Genomic DNA, 19,998 nt, shown 5'->3' with positions numbered 1-19,998 from the left:
TATTATTGTATGAACTTTAATAATAATAAATTATATTATTAAAAATATACATAATAGACTTATCATGAGAAACATAATGAGATAATTTACTCTCTAATAAAGAAAATGATATAAATTAAATCTAATTAAAAAGTATGTATATCAATATATATGAAATAATACTAGATAAACAAATTATTGTTCAACAAAATTTTCAACTAAGTATCTAAAATAAATCTAAAAAATAAGATTAAAAAAATAAACGTTTTCCATCTTTATCCTCTTTAGTGCTACTTTTTCTTTTTTTTTCTTCTTTCTTTTTTATTTTTATTTTTCTTTTTTCTTATCAACTCATTTTTTTGTTCTTTTATTTGTACGAAATTTCTATATTTTTATTCAAAAAAACATTTTTATTTTGTTTTTTTTTTGTTTCTCTAAAAAACTAGTAACATTTCTTTTCTCTTTTATTTTTATCCCAATCCTGATATTATGGTAGCAACTAGCAGCGGAGAAGCTTGACTAAGTTTATAAATTATACAATATAAATCCAAATTTTGTTTTCACCAACTAATTGAAGTTAACAAATCCTGGGAAATATATTAATATAAAAAACGACACCTTGTCTTATCTTCACATAATATAAGATAACATTAAAATTAGAATTTCATTTTGTATCTTAAAAAGTATATGCTATAATTATTATTAATAAAAAGATTTAAATTTTTTAAAAATATATTTTTAATATAAAATAGTTTTATACGTAAATCTAATTACATATTTTACTTGTTTGGGTGTCATTAAATTGATAAAAAAGATTTTTTTTATTAAAAAATATTTTTTATTTTTAGCGTGTTTGATAAATTTTTAGTAATAAAAATAAAAATATTAAAAAAATAAAAATATCTTTTTTTAGAAGCTACAATTTATATTTTTTAAAAGATTTTTTTCTTAAAAAAAGAAATTTTTTTGCATAATAAACAAAAAAATATTTTTATATTATTATACCCAAACATAATTGATAGATAAAAAGATATTTTTGTATAAAATAATCAAACATAAAATTTTTTTATTTTTTATAAGATCTTTAAAAAAAACTCAAAAATAAATCTTTTTTTAGATGTTCACCCAAACAAGCTCATTGTCATATTAACAAAAATAACTATATTTTATATTAATTGTATAAATAGTCATTTAAAAAAAAGATATGATTTATATAAACTCTATAAGTACATCAAAATTAGAGTAAAGACTCAATTTGATTTCGGTCTGTTTTTATGAAAGACAAGATAATTTCTGTCCGAAAAAAATAGACACTTTGACTCAACTTTTTTATTTTGGAACAATATAATTCATCTCTGGGGTTTTATTTGTATTTTGAGGGAGAGGGGTTTAAATTTATACAATGTTCTTTTCAACAATATGATCAACTATGATGACTGTTACCACCACCTTCTTCATTTTTATCCTTATCACTTCTACCTTTACTATTTTTATTATGCAACTATACTTTATCATTATCGTTATGTCGTTTATTAATATTAATGTTTTTTCTTTTATTTCTTATTCGATGCTATTTTTTTTTTAAATTTTTCGTATTACAATTATTTTTTTTATGATATCATTTTTAACAATGGTCTTTCTCCACTTAATTACCACAAATAAAGAAATGTTCAAAAATAAATTTATTAATAATTTATAAGAATTTAAAATTTCTACAACATACAAATAAAATTTCACCAAACTAATTTCTATTACTATTTAACAGATTTTTTAATCATATTGTCTCAAAATAAAAAATTTGAAGGCCAAAAAATATATATTTTTTTTAATAAAAATAGCTTTGACTTTTGTGAAAATGAACGAAGACAGGTTGATTGTTTACTTTCAAAATCAAACTCATGTAAATATACATCTTTAGTTAAAGCCTTAAAAGTGGGTAATTAAGGAGCTAATGCTTAGCAGTCTGCATAATAATTAGAGTTGGTTGGGAGTTACGGGATTCTACTATTCCGTGCAGTTCTTGTTAGCTTGTTGCCCTCCAGTATAAAGAAAATATCCTCTATATATTCTTCTAATTATCATATCACCAAATCATTAATTCTTTCATTGATTCAGCTTCTGCAAATTCCAGTTCTTTTTCTGTCATTCAAAGCCAAACTGAGCAAAGTTTCATGTAGGTGCAATATTAAATTTTGATCAAAATTTACTACCTGGATACTATTATTAGTACTTGACTATGTGAATTGAGCTTATCATGAAAATTATGTGAGATTGGTTTTACTCACGTGGTGGTTTCATTAAATTCTGCTAGCTGTATTTCATGGGTGAGTAGGTGTGTTGGCCAGTTTCATTTATTATGCAGGTCTAGTTCCAGAGTTTCAATTGTTACTTTGGAGTACTAATAACTCCGTTTATGATAATGGGGTGAAAGAAACCTTTTTGCACCCACCCATTTTGTGCAACAAATGCTATTTTTATATGTGTTGGTTGATATGTTACCGACAGTGATTCCTGTGATGTTGGAGAATATTCAGAAACCACAGTAACAAAATTGAAAAGTTGTGGCGGTTGTTATCAAATGGCTTTTTGAGTAAAAAGGACTTTGTTGTGTTTTTTTTTCCCCTTTGGAGATGCAAAGAAGATGGAGAAGAAAAGAGAGATTGTGGAGTATAGGGAGAGGCTGGACAACACTCTTGCCTCACCTCATCTGACAAATTATCACATGCTCAAAAACCTTGTTCAGACTCAACTCTTGCATTCTTCAAAACAACAAGGTACTAAGAGCATTCCCTAGCCCTATTTGCTTTGTAATGATTGAATGTTTATTAGTATTATTTTGTTTTTCTAATTATGATTTATTCCTATATTTGGTTGTTGCAGGAGATAGAGATAATTTAGTAGAGACCAAGACAGCAGAGGTATCTAACTTTCTTGATATGTTGAGGAGTGTTTCTGAATATAGTGAAGGGTCTAGTACAAGTACACCATCACGCACTGATTGGAAAGTATGCTATCTACACTACAACTATGCTATACTTTTATTGTCCATTCTTTTAGATCTAGAACTTGAAATCAGTAATTTGCATTGTTGTAATTTTACTTCTTGAAACAGATAAAACAGGATAATGAAGAGTTCCGTGTTATGTATCGCGAAGGGCCGGAGGGAACTCCGTTTCATTCATTGCTAGCTGAAGGCTATGTAGATGGGCCTGTTGATGTTTGTGAGTTCCATAAGAACAACCAAAGTTCTTAGCATTGTGATTTTTTCAACATTGATGAATTCTTTTCTTTGTTACAGGTTTATGCCTTTCATGGGAGACACCTCTTTACAACAAATGGTAAGAATCATGGTACAATATGTGCTTTAGAATCATGAATTTCTGTATAAGGTATCACTATTTTTCAGAAAAATGGCCCTTGGATGTTTCTGTACACCACAGAAATTATTTTGATTCTAAGTAATGTATCACTATGAAAATCTGAGTCATACTTTTTAGCTGATATCCTATTCACAATTTCTATTTCTCAGGTGGCCTCATATTATTGTTCCAACCTTTAAAATTACTGCGGCCGAATGTTTGCAGAAGATCCAGATTGGGGAACAAATATCACTAGTCAGGTTTGTCCTTGCAGCAATAAATTTCTTTTGATTTTCCTAAAATAGAGAAAAGAAGACAAAAGAAAATGCTTTATGTCATTCTTACATTGCTCTAAATTTTGGAAGAAAGGATGAAGCTTTCATGGCCGCTGTCGACAAGGGAGGCTATAGTGCACTATTATCTGTTTGAGTACTATCAAGATGACTTAGTAGTTGTTCTTTTGAATTCGGTATGCGCCTAGACCCTTATTTCTTTGTTTCTTCTTCTTGTCTTTTATTTAAGGAAGTTATTTCCAATGTAGATCCAAGTTTCAAGAAATTTATGCTTAATGCTTATTGCTTAATTTGCTTTCAGGTTTCTGACTCAAAAAGCATCACTGGCTTCAACAGTGATGTAATTCCTGATGCCAAAGATGCTGTGAGAATTGATGTAGTTGGAGGCTTTGCTTTGCAGAAGGTGACACCAGAAAGAAGTTACTTTCGGTGAGTTTTTAGTCAGTACTTAAGAAGTTACTCCAATGGAGGAAGCAAAAAACTTGGAACTTTTTTCTTTGTGCCTGCATTCCATATGCTTAAGGTTTCTTTCTCTATGAAGCATTGTGAAGCAGGTAATTGTGTTCATAAATTTTAGTAAAGAACTTTGCTAAACTGCACAAATGCATTTTCATTGGTTCTCATGAGTGTTCAATCCTTGGTTTTGCATTTTGGTTGTTGTTTATGTGATCAGATATGTTTTGTTCTTTCTAAATTTTGTTAGGACAATAGCAAACCTGGATATAAAGCTGGATTTTGTACCTCCTTCCCTCATAAACTTCATTTCGAGGCAGCTCGTCGGCAGTGGTTTCAGACTTTATCAAAAGGTTGTGGATTTTTTTTCCCTCTTTTTTCTCCTTATATATACTTTTTTCTTTCTTAGGCATTCCATCACTTTTGATTTTGAGGCATCTAACTAAGAATGACATCAACTCATCATACAATCATATTTTAAGTTCTTTAGTTAGAAGACTGGATTCAGCTGATTTAATCTTTATGCATAGCACTGTTAACTTGTAATATTGTTATAGGCTGTGGCTTCAATGATGAAAAATGATGAACTTAGCAAGGTCTTGGAGGAACCATTGTATGTCAGAGTTCATCAAGCTCTTTATAGCAGCAATGGTGGACCAAATACTATGGAAGGGGAGGATCTTACCCAAGTTACAAGCTTTCATTCTGCTGATGATCTTATACAAAGTAAGCACAACGGCGGAGAAGATATACGCTGTCCGGATAGAGCTGATCAACATAGAAATAATTTCAATTCCGATGAGATTGTAGAGGTAGATAGCAAAGAGATTGTAGAAGCAGATAATAAAGAGATAGTACAAATTGAGGAGGAGGAGGAGGATAACAAGAAAGATCATGGCAAGAGGAATGTATATATCAGTTCAGAAGTAAGACAGGCTCTAGAAACATTAGAGAAGGCTATTTCTGTGGTTAGAGAACATGGTTTTCAATTTCATTCCCTCTTGCCCTCTGCTACCTTTGCTATTGAAAAAGGAGGCACAGTTGATTCAAATTCTGCAAACAAAATCCAGAAACCGAGGCTATCCAAGTACCAAACAGCAACATCCAGGGGGAAACTTCACAAGAAGAACCTGTGAATAACTCTGAAATCCCAAACTCAAGGTGATTTTGTGTGTATAAGCCAAGTTGTTAATCATGGATTATATGTATAATTATAACTGATGGCTTTAGTTTCTTTTGATGCTTAAGGCACACAGGAGCAAATGCTATCTTAAAAGAAGTAAACTATAATAAAGTAGTTCCAGCTTCACCTTCACCGGAGCAGAATCTTTCAAGATCAGTAATTGAAGAAAGCCACGTTGATTGGTATTCTTTGAAAGACAGGGAAATGCTGAACCATACAACACTTGATAACAAGCAATTAAACACAGCTACATTCCAAGATTTGTTGGCTTCAGATGATACAAAAAAGCCAAGCAGGAAGAAAAAACATCGATATTGTTGTTTCTTGCATTAGGGAATGGCTGAGAATTCAGATGCATTTCTCTTCGGACTAAATTTTTATCTAATGATTTTTCACTATCAACTTCGTTCAGCTTAGGAAATTACTTTATTTTCTTTTACTTGCTGTGTGTATTCATCATCATAAGGTAGTGTGTGAATTCCGCTCGAGACAAAAGATTACTAGGACTTGTATTGTCTGTCATATATGTGATAAGTAATATTAAATTGTTGTTTTTATGTTGCTTAATCTATTCTATTATATAAAAATCAGATTTTTGCACGCTGACATGGCATGTTTCGAAAAGTGTTTTTCGATTTAATTATTTTAATCCATTGAATACAATTTATTACAATGACTTAATTATATCAATTAATTGATTCAATTAGATATTTAAATATCAATGTAATTTATTATAATTATATTAAATTAATTGTAATTCGTTATATTAGTTAATTGATTTATTTATTTATAAAATTTAAAATAAAATAAATAATTTATTACTTATTCTAATTGAATTCATTAAATTTAATTATATATTATATATGAATTAACAATAATTTATAAATCACTTTATATTATAATATTCAATAATTTGTAAATCACTTGATATTATATATGTATTAACGAAATATTATATATGTGTTAATGTGTTAATTAAATATTATATACGCACGAAAAAATAAATGCAAAAGTGATTTATATAGTATTGATAATATTATATATGCACGATGTATTTTTTTATTTTGGTATTATATAATATTGATAATATGCTAATCCAAATTAAACCTACATGTATCTCATATTCCCATTCCAACCCGCCGATCCAAAGGCCCCTTTTTAAACTTATCTTCCAGTAAGTAGAGATGCTGGCGATGGAGAACGGTATTTTTTGGACTGGCAACTTCAGAACGGTGACATAAGAGCTTTGAAGATGAGAAGACTGGTTGCTCCTACGGCGATGGGATGACGACGGAGTTGTGCCGGCGAGGAGATCGAGTACGATCGGAGATGTTAATGTGACTAAAGGAGATAAATAGCAGATCGAAAAGAGGAGACTTTCACTGATATTGTCGTACATTGTGGATAAGTGAATTAACAATGATAATGTATTTCACTTCACTCACATAATTGAAGATTGCAAGGTTAAGACGAAGGATAATTTTGACAAAAAAATAAAAAAGATTTGATGATAATAAATTTGCTCTTTTTTTGTACTTTTGGTAAGTATTTTTTGTGAGATTTTTTATTTTTATTTTTTTATTAAAAATACAATTTAAGCTATTATCATTGCTGAAAATATTAGTGAGGTAGTTTGTACTATACATCATTTTTAATTTTAATTTCAATTTAGTGATTAAATAACTATTCATCTTTATAAAAGTCTTTCTTTCAAATTTATATTTAATAAACTATGAATTACGTTAAAACTATGCAATCTTCAAATCTTTAGATGTTATTTAAGTTAATTAATTATTTAATATTATTTAAGATATACTCAATATATTATAATTTAAAATTATACACTATTTAATCTAAATTAATACATAAAATTCTATACTAACGGGAGAAATATAAAATTTTATGCCTTGATTTAGATTTATTTAACTGGATTTAAATATTATAATTTTAAAATTATATTTAAATTTAGAATTTTAGTTATTATTTAAATTGAATTATATACATTTTTAAGTTATGACGTATATTTTTTAAATAATATGATATAGATAATCATTGATTTAGTTTATTAATTTTAAAAATAATTAAATTAAATTAAATCAATACATTTTTTTAACTATAAAATTATACTACTAAAATTATATAAAACCAAATATGAGATTAGTTAATTGAATAATTAATTGTGTTCTATTTCTTTTTTTTGACTTAACAGTGTAAAAGAACAATAATAATACAAATTTCGATTTACATGAAAATGTGTAACATATTGCTGCAAGTTAAAGAATAATGTGTCAAAAAACTGATACCTCATTTAATATTCTCAATTTACAATCAAGTGGAGATAAAAGTGACATTTTTCTCATTGTAATTGACTCATATTTATCTAATATTTGAAATATCAGTTTAACGACGAAAAAGTTTTATATATTTCTCATTACTCATTCATAGGGAAGCAACTCTCTATATATGGTGTACACTATACGTCGCATGGAATTGAACATGAAAATATTACTCCTACTTATATAAGACCTTCTCCTTCAAAGATAAGATCTAAATAATTCTTAACTCTACCAACAGGTCCCTCATTGACAAGAACTCCATTGTCCGTCTTAACAAATAGTACGTATAATTAATGATTACCAAATGATTTATGCACCAATATTTAAAAAAATATGCTTCATCGGGAATCATTTATATAACATAGATTTATTACAATTCTAGCATATTCCAATGTACAAGGACCTACCAATAATCTAACGCAAGTTGTTCTGCAAAATCAGCTTCCGTCACACTGCGGTTCTTAAAGATCGTGCCTAACAGGAATGTAATTTAAAAAAGATGGTAATTGTTATTATATTCTTTTTTTTCTATAGTGTTTAATGTTTAATTAAATAAAATTGAACTTTTTGTCAAGAAATTATACTATAAATGGGAAGCAAAAAAGATAATCTTCCTTTAATGTTATTTCGGTGGCTATTAATTTAGCACAACTTTATGAAGATATACATTTATCGACTGTTAAGGTGCACCCACCAAGCGATGACACACAAAGTGGCCAAAATATTGATCCTTTTGTTGATTATGAAGGTAATTTTTCATTATATCAAGATTTTAAGTTGGTAGCTTGCAAGAGATATGAATTATTAGTAATACATCAACATATATGTTTTCACTTTTTATAATTTCTATTGATTGTAGTTGTTAATGCTTATGATAATTCAATGTTGAATGTGGGTTTAAAATATTATTTTATACCATCTTCAGAAACTTTAGACGTTATGTACAAATTTTATCTTTATGTTTATTTGCATCTTTATGTACATCATAGACTAAATTGCGTCGGTATGACAACTGAGTATCTAAAGAGAGTTCATTCAGTAGGCGTGTAGGATATAGGAGATCCTATTTATCAATGTCAACACTGTAAAATATGAATGTGGTCTGATGAAAGGCTTACTAAATCCAAACAGTCATTGTAACCAAAGTTTTCATTATGTTGTATGGAAGAAAAGATTGAACTTTCTCTAATTTCTGTGTCTCCTGATGAGCACATTCAACTTCATACTGAAGGAGATCAAAGAAGTATTAATTTTCTGAAAAAAGATAAAGGCATTTAATTCAATGTTTTGTTTTACATTAATGGCCAAAAAAATTGATCGTAGGGTGAACAATGGGATTGCTCCTCCAATTTTTAAGCTTAGGTGTCAAAAATACCATAGCATTGGTAGTCTACTTCCTCCGGATATTCTACGACCAACATTTGTCCAGCTATATATCTATAACACAGAAAATGAGATTAATAATCGGATAGGCACACTTCAGTAATTTGTATGCAACCAGTCAAACATTTTAGTTATTTTTTATCTATGAGAGAGAATAACATATATTTTATTGTGTTTTTTTCTTTGCAGTTCCAATGAAGCTATAAATGAGCGAGAGAGAAAAATTATGACAATATTAAAAAATATGCTAGACAAATATAACAGTTTGGCAAAGAGTTTTTGCTACGCAAGAGATAAGTACTAACAGAAAAATTGCACAAACATAAAACTTAAGTTGATTATTAAAAAGACTACAGATGACAACACATACAATTTGCCATCTGCATCTGAAGTGGCTGCATTGATTGTTGGCGATGTCAAACAACTAAGTAAAGATAGAGATATTATTATAGAGGGTCAAACTAGAAAGCTCCAACGGATTGATGCTTTTCACCCATCTTATTTAGCCTTACAATATTCATTATTGTTTCTGTATGGGGAGGATAGGTTTCGGTTGGGTATTGCAATATCAGATTCTATCTCTGCTAAGCCTACAAAGAAAAACAAAACAATCACTTTGTGACAATTCTTTGTTTCGCTTATAGAAAAGGACGGATGAATTCCAATAGTTTTTTATGGATGCATACACAATGGTGAAATCAAAGAGGTTAAAATTCTTTAAGTGTAAACAATGACAGTTGAGGGTTGATAAATACAAATGTCTGCATAAAAGTCTTATAAACAGGGATGCAAAGCTGCAAGGCTTGGCAAAAGAATCATTCTTCCCAATATTTTTACCGATGGACTTAGGTACATGATGAATAATTGCAAAGATGCATTTGCAATTTGCATATATGCAGGATATCCTAGGGGTGAATGCAGATCAGATCGGATCAGATATGACCGAAATTTCAATCTGATCTGCACTAAAATCATCGGATCGGATCGGATCCAATATCTGCAATTTTTAAGCTTGGATCCGATCCGATCCGGATATTTGTGGATTGGATCAAATTGGATATCAGATATATCCGCAAAATACAAAAATATTTGTAAAAACTTATTTTTATTAAAAAATATTAATAAAATTCTTTTTATATATATTTTTTAAATATATTTACTCTTAAAGTAATATTAAACATACTTTTCTCAAATAATAATATTAAAATAATACAACATATATGATAATTATTAGTTAAAATAAAATATAAAAAGAATATTTACTTATTTATTTATTTTTATGGATCCTCAGATATGCGGATACCTACATAAAATCTGCAATCCGATCCTATAAGTGTGTAGATCGGATCCATATATGTAATTTTTGAATCGAATTCGGATAAATACCGCGGATATGCGGATCAGATCTGATCCATGAACACTTCTAGGATATCCTATCTATTTTATCACTATAACCTGTAACCCTGAATGGGATGAGATAAATAGAGAAGTGACTCCCATTGGATTGAAGGCAGAAGACTGCCCTGATATATTGTGTCGAGTTTTCAAAATCAAGCTTGATGGTTTGATTGATGATCTAAATGAAGGAAAAATTTTGGGATGTAAGTTTGTGTTTATGCAACACATTATTAAAATCTTATGTTGTAATGTTTTACTCATTTATCTTTTTCAATTTTCAGATGTTTACACTATAGAGTTTTAAAAGAGAGGACTTCCGCATGCACATATCATTTTATTCATGAATAACGAGTTCAAGCCACAAATACCAAATAACATAGATAAACATATAACGACTGAGATTCCTGATGAAAATAAAAAGCCAAATCTACATGGAGCTTTTCAAAATTATATAGTACATGGTCCATGTGGTCTGTACAACAAGAATTCAACTTGCATGAAGAATGGATCCGGTTCAAAATTTTATCCCAAAGAGTTTAGTAGTGAACACTCATTGATGAAGTCGGGTTTTTCAAATATAGGTGTACTGATAATGGTTGAACATTAAAGAAAAGAGAATGTGTACTAGACAATAAGTTTATTGTTCCATATAATCCAGAACTTTTGCTCAAGTTCTGGTGCCACATAAATGTGGGATACACATGCCAAACAATTTCTATTAAGTATCTTAAGTATGTACACAAGGGTAATGATTGCATAACAGCTACCCTATACAACGCTGGTGATTCGTCAGAAGGCACACAAGTTGTTGACGAAATTAGAAATTACTACTATTGTAGGTACACTTCGACATGTGAGGTAGTCTGTCGTTTATTTCGATACGAAATCTAAGGGAAAGAACCATTTGTGATTAGACTTTCATTCCATTTGGAGGATGAGCAACTTGTGGTTTATAGTGAAACTTCTAATGTAAATGATATCGTTGAAAGAGCAGTATTTCATAAGTCCATGTTTCTGGGATGGATGGCGGCGAACATGTCATATCCCTATGCTCGAAGTGTGACCTATGTTGAATTTTCAACCAAGTTTATTTGGAAGGACGATGCTTCAAGGTGGTTTCCTCAAAAGCAAGGCTTTGCAACTAGAAGGTTGACTCATGTACCTGCAGGTAATGACGAGTTTATATTCAATTTTGATCTTATTTATTTGATGATTTAAATTTAAAATCTTAATAGCATGTACCTCACGTCCATTTTATTCGATTTATCTACACTAGAAAATAAATGTTCAAATAACTTTTAACAGTTATAATCTAATGCTCTATAGATTATACAATTTTAGCATTGTTCTCTTTTTTTTTAGAAAATATAATTTTATACGTATGTGTAGCTACATAATAATTGAAATTGTGTAGTCTAATTCATTTAGCAAATTAGAAGTGGAATTTTAACAAAATTTTTTGCATCAAATATCCAAGAATATTACCAATGACTTCTCTTGAATACTCAAAGAGGATGTATGAATTTTTGAGATATAAGAACAGTAGGAGGAACAATTCATGCTACTTATAGAGATGCATGCTTCGCTCTTGGACTCTTGCAAGATGATAGAGAATTCATGGATGCAATTAAGGAAGCAAGCTTGTGGGCCTTATGATCATATGTCAGGAGGTTGTTTGTCATTCTATTAACATCCAAAAATATCTCAAGACAAAAACATGTCTAAGATAGATATTGGCATGAACTCTCAGATGATATTTTTGTATCGACAAAGAACCGTGATGAACATAAAGGTGAGTTTTTATTAATTGCAATTATAAAAGTCTTTCATTATTGATCATTTTTACTTTGATTGAATTTTTACAGCATCGTATAATATGCAGAGTTAACCATGTCAGATGACGAGATTAAGCAGTTGTGCTTGATGGATATAGACAAGATCTTACATTTCTATGGTAAAACCTTGAAAGACTATCCTCCTATGCCTTTAGCAATTGAAGTTGATAGTTCTTTGTTAACCGAAAGGGTTATCAGGGAAGAGATAAACTTTAACAGGGATGAGTTCAAGAAAAATGTCTCAGATATGTTAACCATCGCAATACCTGAGTAGAAACATGTATTCGATAACATTGTTATAGCTGTGTATTATGATGAAGGGGGTTTTTCTTTGTGTATGGTCATGGGGGTACTAGAAAAATATTTCTTTAGAACTTTACGTCCGCTGAGATTCACTCAAAGGGATGATATTGTGTTAAACGTTGCTTCAGGTGGTATTGCTTCTTTACTTCTTTCCAATGGAAGAACGGCACACTCAAGGTTCAAAATACTGCTGAATATAATTGAGGATTCTATATGTAACATTAAACCTGGTTCTCCTCAAGCAATTTTGCTATTGAAAGACAAATTTATAATTTGGGATGAGGCTCCAATGGTTAGTAGGTATTACTATGAAGCGCTTGATAAATGCTTGCGTGATATCATAAATTTTTCTCTAGAGGAAACGTGGTTGTACTAGGTAGAGACTTTAGACAAATCTTTCCTATCATTCCATGAGGATCAAGACAAGATATGGTTCATTCAACTGTGAATTCATTTTTATCAGGTGCTCAAACTAACAAAAAATATATGACTCTCTATAGGGACAACTTCTTCAGATCAAGATGAGACAGAGCAATTTAGTAAGTGGTTATTGAAAGTTGGTGATGGTCTAATAAGTGATATAGATGGTGAATCTGAGATATGTCTTCCAGAAGATATTGTTATTTCTTCTTTGGACCAGGCATTTGATGAATTGGTTCATTTTTCTTATCTAAATATTCGACAAATATGTCTTTAAAGGATTTTTTCAAAGTAAGAATTATATTGGCTCTCACGCTGGACACCGCTGAAGAGGTCAACAACCATCTGATGACTATCATTCTTGGAGGAAAAAGATTATATTTTAGTTTGAATTCAATTTATATGGATGAAGGGAATATGGAAAGTCAATTAGATCTCTATGGTCCTAAATTACTAAATAGTATAAATTACTCTGATTTGCCTCCACATAAATTAATACTTAAGGTTGGTGTTTCTGAGATGTTACTAAGGAATATTAACCAATCCAGTGATCTTTATAATGGTACAAGACTACAAGTTAGAAAACTTGAAAATCATGTCATAGAATGTGAAGTCTTAATGGGTAACAATGTTGGTCATATTGTTTTGATTCCAAGAATGAATATGGTACCAACAAATAAAACCATCCTAGTTAGATTTTAACAAAGACAGTTTTCTATAATAGTATTGTTTGTCATGACAATTAATAAGTTTCAGGGACAAACTTTATCTCATATTGGATTTACACATGGCCAATTATATGCGCACTTTCAAGAGTTAAGAGTAAGAGAGGTTTAAAAATTTTGCTTATAAATCACGTAAGAATATTGCAAATTCAACCATCAATGTTGTTTATAGAGAAGTATTTAAAAAAATAGAATTCTAATGTAAATATTTTAATTTTATTTTAAATTCTGTATTAAACTTAATGTATAATTATTTTACTTTAAAAAATGTAAAATAATAATTACTCACTGTTTTTATATTAAATTTTGATTTTGATAATAATTATTTTGTATAATTTTTCTTAAAATATTTAAACATATAAAAACTTTTTTATTTTTATAAATTTTTTTGTGGGTTCATACACTAATTTATATTTAAAATACATTTGGATGCATCCAATCCAAATGTTTGGGAGACAGTAATATTCGATGGTGCAAGAACCCAATCCCTAATTCCCTGCCAAAAAACTCTGCTTAATTAAATGTTGCACATTTAAACATAAATAAAAGAACTTAGTGTTGTGATAAAAGTGGATGACCATGGATAATCACGCAAAACTTAGGTGGATTTCATTTTTAAGACTAAATGAATCTATTTACAAGACAAATGGAAATAAATGAAAGTTAAAAGTTGTATCATTTTTCATGTATAAATAGCAAGCATCCTCGTATGCTTTTACATAGAGTAATAATAAATATTCCTATTTTTCTTTTCTTTCATATATTATTATAAAGTCTTTTTCTATTTCTCTCTCTCTCTCTTTACAGTGAAAAGCAAGTAATAAAAAATCTATTCTCTCTTTATGTTACAATCAAATACTCTTCTCCTTATATTTCTACTACAATTCTTTCTCTTCTTTTATTTTATAAGTATTTTAAATTCTATTTTCTATTACTCTTTACATATAATATTAATAGCAATATTAATCATCTTTATTATATTGAGATAGTAACAATAAATAAATGCAATTCTCTCTCTCTTTATTTTTAATATTTCTTTCTATCTTTGTATATATATATACAATACAACATATAATATTATTATATATATATATATATATATAAATTATTATTGAGCTAATTATTTTAATACTAGAGTCTTCTATTTATATATCTTTATTTTACATATCTTTTATTTATTTTACAACACGTTATTAGCACGAGACTCAGGTAATATTTTCATTATGTCGAAGCTCTCTCATCTTGAATTCAATGCTCTTGATATATCTGGAAACAATTATTTATCATGGATATTAGATGCTGAAATCCATCTTGATTCAATAGATCATGGAGATACCATTAAGGCTGAAAATAATGCATCCGAGAAGGATAAAGCTAAAGCCATGATTTTTCTTCGTCGTCATCTTGACGAAGGATTGAAAAATGAATATCTTACATTAAAAGATCCTGCAGATCTTTGGAAAGACCTTGAAGAAAGGTATAATCATCAGAAAACGGTGATACTTCCTCAGACCCGATATGAATGGACGCATTTGCGTTTACAAGATTTTAAATCTATAAATGAATATAATTCTGCAATGTTTCGAATCACCTCACGAATGAAATTGTGTGGGGAAAAAATAACTGATCATGATATGTTGGAGAAAACTTTCTCAACCTTCCATGCCTCGAATGTGCTCCTGCAGCAGCAGTATCGAGAGAAAGGGTTTAAAAAACATTCTGAGTTAATTTCTTGCCTTCTTGTTGCCGAACGCAACAATGAGTTGTTATTGAAAAATCATGAAGCGCGCCCAGCTGGCGCCGCCCCATTTCCTGAAGTAAATGCGGCAAATCATTACCCCAGAAGAGGTAAATGGCAAGCTTTTAATAACAAGAAAAATTATGGAAGGAAAAAGAATTATGTTCAAAAGAGAGGATCTCACCAGAAGTGGGATAAAGAAAGGAATATCGGGCAGAATAAATCAACCGAGGAGAAGTGTTTCCGCTGTGGTGGAAAGGGCCATTGGTCATGTACCTGTCGTACCCCAAGGCACCTAGTCGATTTTTACTAGGCATCTTTGAAAAAGAACGACAAAGGAAAGGAAACAAATTTTGTTTCAAATGATGCTGAGAACTCCACCACTCATTATGATGTATCTGATTTCTTTGAGGATCCTGAAGGAAATATTGGTCATTTGATCAATAATGGAATAGTTTAATGTTTGAGATTGTGAAGTATCTATGTAAATAAATAATATAAAGAACTTATTGTTAAGTTTTATTTTCTATGTATTTAAGTTTCAAATGTGATGTACATAAATAATGAAATATTAATGTTTATGAATTTTGAAATCATTAAATGTGTTATGTTTTAAAATAAAATTTTAGTATATGACATTATTTTATGTACAGTGTTTCTTAGAAAAATAATTCTGATCAAGTATTCAATTTAACTAAGCATACTACTCATTTTATTATTATTTGTTTTTGAAGAAAATGGCAAGGATATGTAATGAAGATGTATGACTTGCGGATAGTGCAAGTTCGCACACTATTCTCAAAAGTGATATATATTTTACCCATCTTGTGCCAAAAGAGGAATATGTTAATACTATTATTGGCTTAGACAATGTGTTTGAAGGCTCCGGAAGAGCTATAATTTTGTTTCCTGGAGGAACAAAATTTATAATAAATAATGCACTATTATCTACCAAGTCTCTGAGGAACTTGTTGAGTTTCAAAGATATTTGCCGAAATGGATATCATGTTGAGACAATGAATGAGGAAGATCATGAGTATTTATGTATCACAACTCATGATTCAAATAAAAAAGTTATATTAGAAAAATTACCCTCACTTTCATCTGGGTTGTGTTATACCAAGATTAGTGCAATTGAATCACATGCCACTGTAAACCAGAAGTTTACTAGCCCAAATGAATTCATAACTTGGCACGACCGACTGGGTCATCCGGGAACAACCATGATGAGGAGAATTATTGAAAACTCTCATGGACATTCACTAAAGAACCAGAAGATTCTTAAAACTAGTGAATTTTGTTGTGCTGCATGTTCTCAGGGAAAGTTAATTTTAAAGCCATCACCAGTAAAGATTGGATTTGAGTCCCATGAATTCCTAGAAAGGATTCAAGGTGATATATGTGGACCTATTCATCCACCATATGGAACTTTTAGATATTTTATGGTCCTGATAGACGCATCTTCGAGATGGTCACATGTGTGCTTATTATCTTCTCGCAACCTGGCGTTTGCGAGATTACTGGCTCAAATTATTCGATTAAAAGCACAATTTCCAGAAAATTCAATTAAAGCAATTCGTCTTGATAATGCTGGTGAATTTACTTCCCAAGCTTTTGATGCTTATTGTATGGCTAATGGAATAAGTGTTGAACATCCAATAGCTTATGTTCACACACAAAATGGGTTAGCAGAATCACTTATTAAACGCCTCCAATTAATTGCTAGACCCTTACTTATGAGAACAAATCTCCCAACCTCGGTTTGGGGGCATGCTATTTTACATGCCGCAGCACTTATTCGTTTGAGGCCAACGAGTTATCATCAGTTCTCTCCTATGCAATTAGCTTTTGGCCAGCAGCCAAATGTTTCCCATTTAAGAATATTTGGGTGTGCGATATATTTCCCATTACACCACCTAATCGTACCAAAATGGGACCCCAAAGAAAATTGGGAATATATGTTGGATATGATTCTCCCTCTATAGTGAGGTATCTTGAGATACAAACTGGAGATGTATTTAAAGCCCGGTTTTCAGATTGTCATTTTGATGAATCAAAATTTCCAACATTAGGGGGAGAGAATAAGCTTCCTGAAAAGGAACTTAACTGGAATGCATCATCGTTGATGCATTTAGATCTTCGATCAGGGCAATGTGAACTGGAAGTTCAAAAGATTATACATTTGCAAAGAGTAGCAAATGAATTGCCTGATGCATTTTCCAATACAAAGAGGATTACCAAATCTTATATACCAGCGGAAAATGCCCCCATTCGAATTGATGTCCCAGTAGGACAAGTAGTCACTGAAGCAAATTCACGCCAGAAGCGTGGCAGGCCTGTCGGTTCCAAAGAAAAAAATCCTCGAAAGAGAAAAGAGGTAAATAATATTCCTGTTGAAAAGACATAGTAGAGACACCTGCAGTTGTCCAAAATTCTGATATAATATTAACGCCAGAAGACGTTCAGGTACCTGAAAATTGTGAAAATGACGAGATCTCGATAAATTATGTCTTTACAGGAGAGAAATGAGACCGAAATAAGACAATTGTCAATGAAATATTTGCATATAATGTGGCATTGAATATCATGCATGAAAATAAGGATCTTGAGCCAAGATCAGTTGAAGAATGTCGACAAAGAAATGATTGGCCAAAATGGGAAGCAGCCATGAAGGCAGAATTAGACTCACTTGCAAAACGTAAAGTCTTTGGACCTGTAGTCCGTACACCTGCAGATGTAAAACCTGTTGGATACAAATGGGTATTTGTGAGAAAACAAAATGAGAAAAATGAAGTCATGCGCTACAAAGCCCGACTTGTGGCACAAGGTTTTTCACAAAGGCCCGGTATAGATTATGTAGAAACGTATTCCCTTGTAGTGGATGCGATAACTTTGCGTTATTTGGTCAGTTTATCTGCATATCATAAACTGCATATGCATTTAATCGATGTGGTAACAGCCTATTTATACGGCTCATTAGATCAGGATATCTATATGAAAGTCCCTGAAGGATTAAATATATCTAAACCATTGCAAGGGTTATACTCAGTCAAATTGCAAAGATCTTTATATGGTCTAAAGCAATCTGGACGAATGTGGTATAATCGTCTTACTGAGTATCTGGCCAAAAACAGATTCAAGAATGATGATATCTGCCCCTGTGTTTTCATAAAGAAAACTGCATCTGGATTCATTATTATTGCTGTGTACGTTGATGATTTAAATATCATTGGGACTCTTGAAGAGATTCCAACAATTATAACACTCTAAAAGAAGAGTTTGAGATGAAAGATATTGGAAAGACTAAGTTTTGTCTCGGCCTGCAGATTGAGATTTTATATGGAGAAGTCACATCCATTAAGTACTCCAATGATCGTAAGATCTTTGGATATGAAAAAGGATCAATTACGTCCTAAAGAAGAAAATGAAGATATCCTTGGTCCTGAAGTACCATATCTTAGTGCCATTGGAGCGCTAATGTATCTTGCTAATAATACACGACCTGATATATCATTTGCTGTGAATTTACTAGCAAGGTATAGTTCCTCTCCAACCAGAAGACATTGGAGTGGAGTCAAACAAATCTTTCGATATCTTCATGGAACGGTTGATATAGGATTGTTTTATCCCTATGGATCTAAGTCACAATTAGTTGGCTATGCAGATGCCGGATATTTGTCTGATCCACATAAAGGAAGATCTCAAACAGGATACCTGTTCACATATGGTGGTACAGCTATATCATGGAGGTCCACGAAACAGACGATAGCAGCAACCTCCTCTAATCATGCTGAAATACTGGCGATTCATGAAGCTAGTCGCGAGTGTTTTTGGCTGAGGAGTCTGATTCAATATATTCTATCATCATGTGGACTGATTGATCATAAGATAGCTCCAACTGTCCTGTTTGAAGATAATACAGCATGCATTGCTCAACTTAAAGGCGTATACATCAAAGGCGACAGAACAAAGCATATTTCTCCCAAATTCTTTTTCACTCATGATCTTCAAAATCAGGGGACAATTAATGTCCAACAGATCCGCTCAAGTGACAATCTGGCTGATTTATTCACAAAGTCACTCCCAAAATTCTCCTTTGAAAGATTGGTACATGAGATTGGGATGCGCCGATTTCGAGACATTAAATGATGTCGACAAAAGGGGGAGACTGTACTCTTTTTTCCTTGGTCAGGTTTTTTTCCTATTGGGTTTTTCTTGACAAGGTTTTTAATGAGGCAGTCCCTATCACTAAAGGATATTGTACTCTTTTTCCTTCACTAAGGTTTTTTTCCCACTGGGTTTTTCTTTAGTAAGGTTTTAACGAGGCAATAATCTTAAATGGTCATCCAAGGGGGAGTGTTGTGATAAAAGTGGATGACCATGGATAACCACGCAAGGCTTAGGTGGATTTCATTCTCAAGACTAAATGAATCAATTTACAAGACAAATGGAAATAAATGAAAGTTGAAAGTGGTATCATTTTTCATGTATAAATAGCAAGCATCCTCGTATGCTTTTACATAGAGCAATAACAAATATTCCTACTTTTCTCTTCTTTCATATATTATTATAAAGTCTGTTTCTATTTCTCTC

The 19,998-nt window shown here is 30.9% G+C and overlaps 1 protein-coding gene across 4 annotated transcripts; it reads left to right on the top strand.

Annotated features, from left to right (window-relative positions):
- Positions 1-1,936: 1,936 nt before the first annotated feature.
- LOC112716572 (uncharacterized) lies at positions 1,937-5,834 on the top strand. 4 transcript variants are annotated; one of them, XM_025768504.3, is made up of 11 exons: positions 1,937-2,152; positions 2,610-2,753; positions 2,860-2,984; positions 3,092-3,200; positions 3,278-3,317; positions 3,509-3,598; positions 3,708-3,807; positions 3,933-4,060; positions 4,335-4,437; positions 4,642-5,245; positions 5,333-5,834. In XM_025768504.3, exons 2-10 carry the CDS (start codon positions 2,621-2,623, stop codon positions 5,218-5,220), a joined length of 1,407 nt encoding a protein of 468 aa, XP_025624289.1. In that variant the 5' UTR covers positions 1,937-2,152; positions 2,610-2,620; the 3' UTR covers positions 5,221-5,245; positions 5,333-5,834. The 4 variants fall into 4 exon arrangements, with proteins under 4 accessions (XP_025624289.1, XP_072061550.1, XP_072061551.1 ...); XM_072205449.1 differs by having other exon boundaries at positions 1,975-2,152; positions 2,618-2,753; XM_072205450.1 differs by having other exon boundaries at positions 1,981-2,152; positions 5,341-5,834.
- The last annotated feature ends 14,164 nt before the right edge of the window (positions 5,835-19,998 follow it).

Source organism: Arachis hypogaea, chromosome 10 (genome assembly GCF_003086295.3).
Source record: "Arachis hypogaea cultivar Tifrunner chromosome 10, arahy.Tifrunner.gnm2.J5K5, whole genome shotgun sequence".
In the NCBI taxonomy this organism is placed as follows: Eukaryota; Viridiplantae; Streptophyta; class Magnoliopsida; order Fabales; family Fabaceae; genus Arachis; species Arachis hypogaea.
The sequence above is the reverse complement of the archived record's forward strand: the minus strand, read 5'-3'. Positions and strand labels throughout refer to the sequence as shown.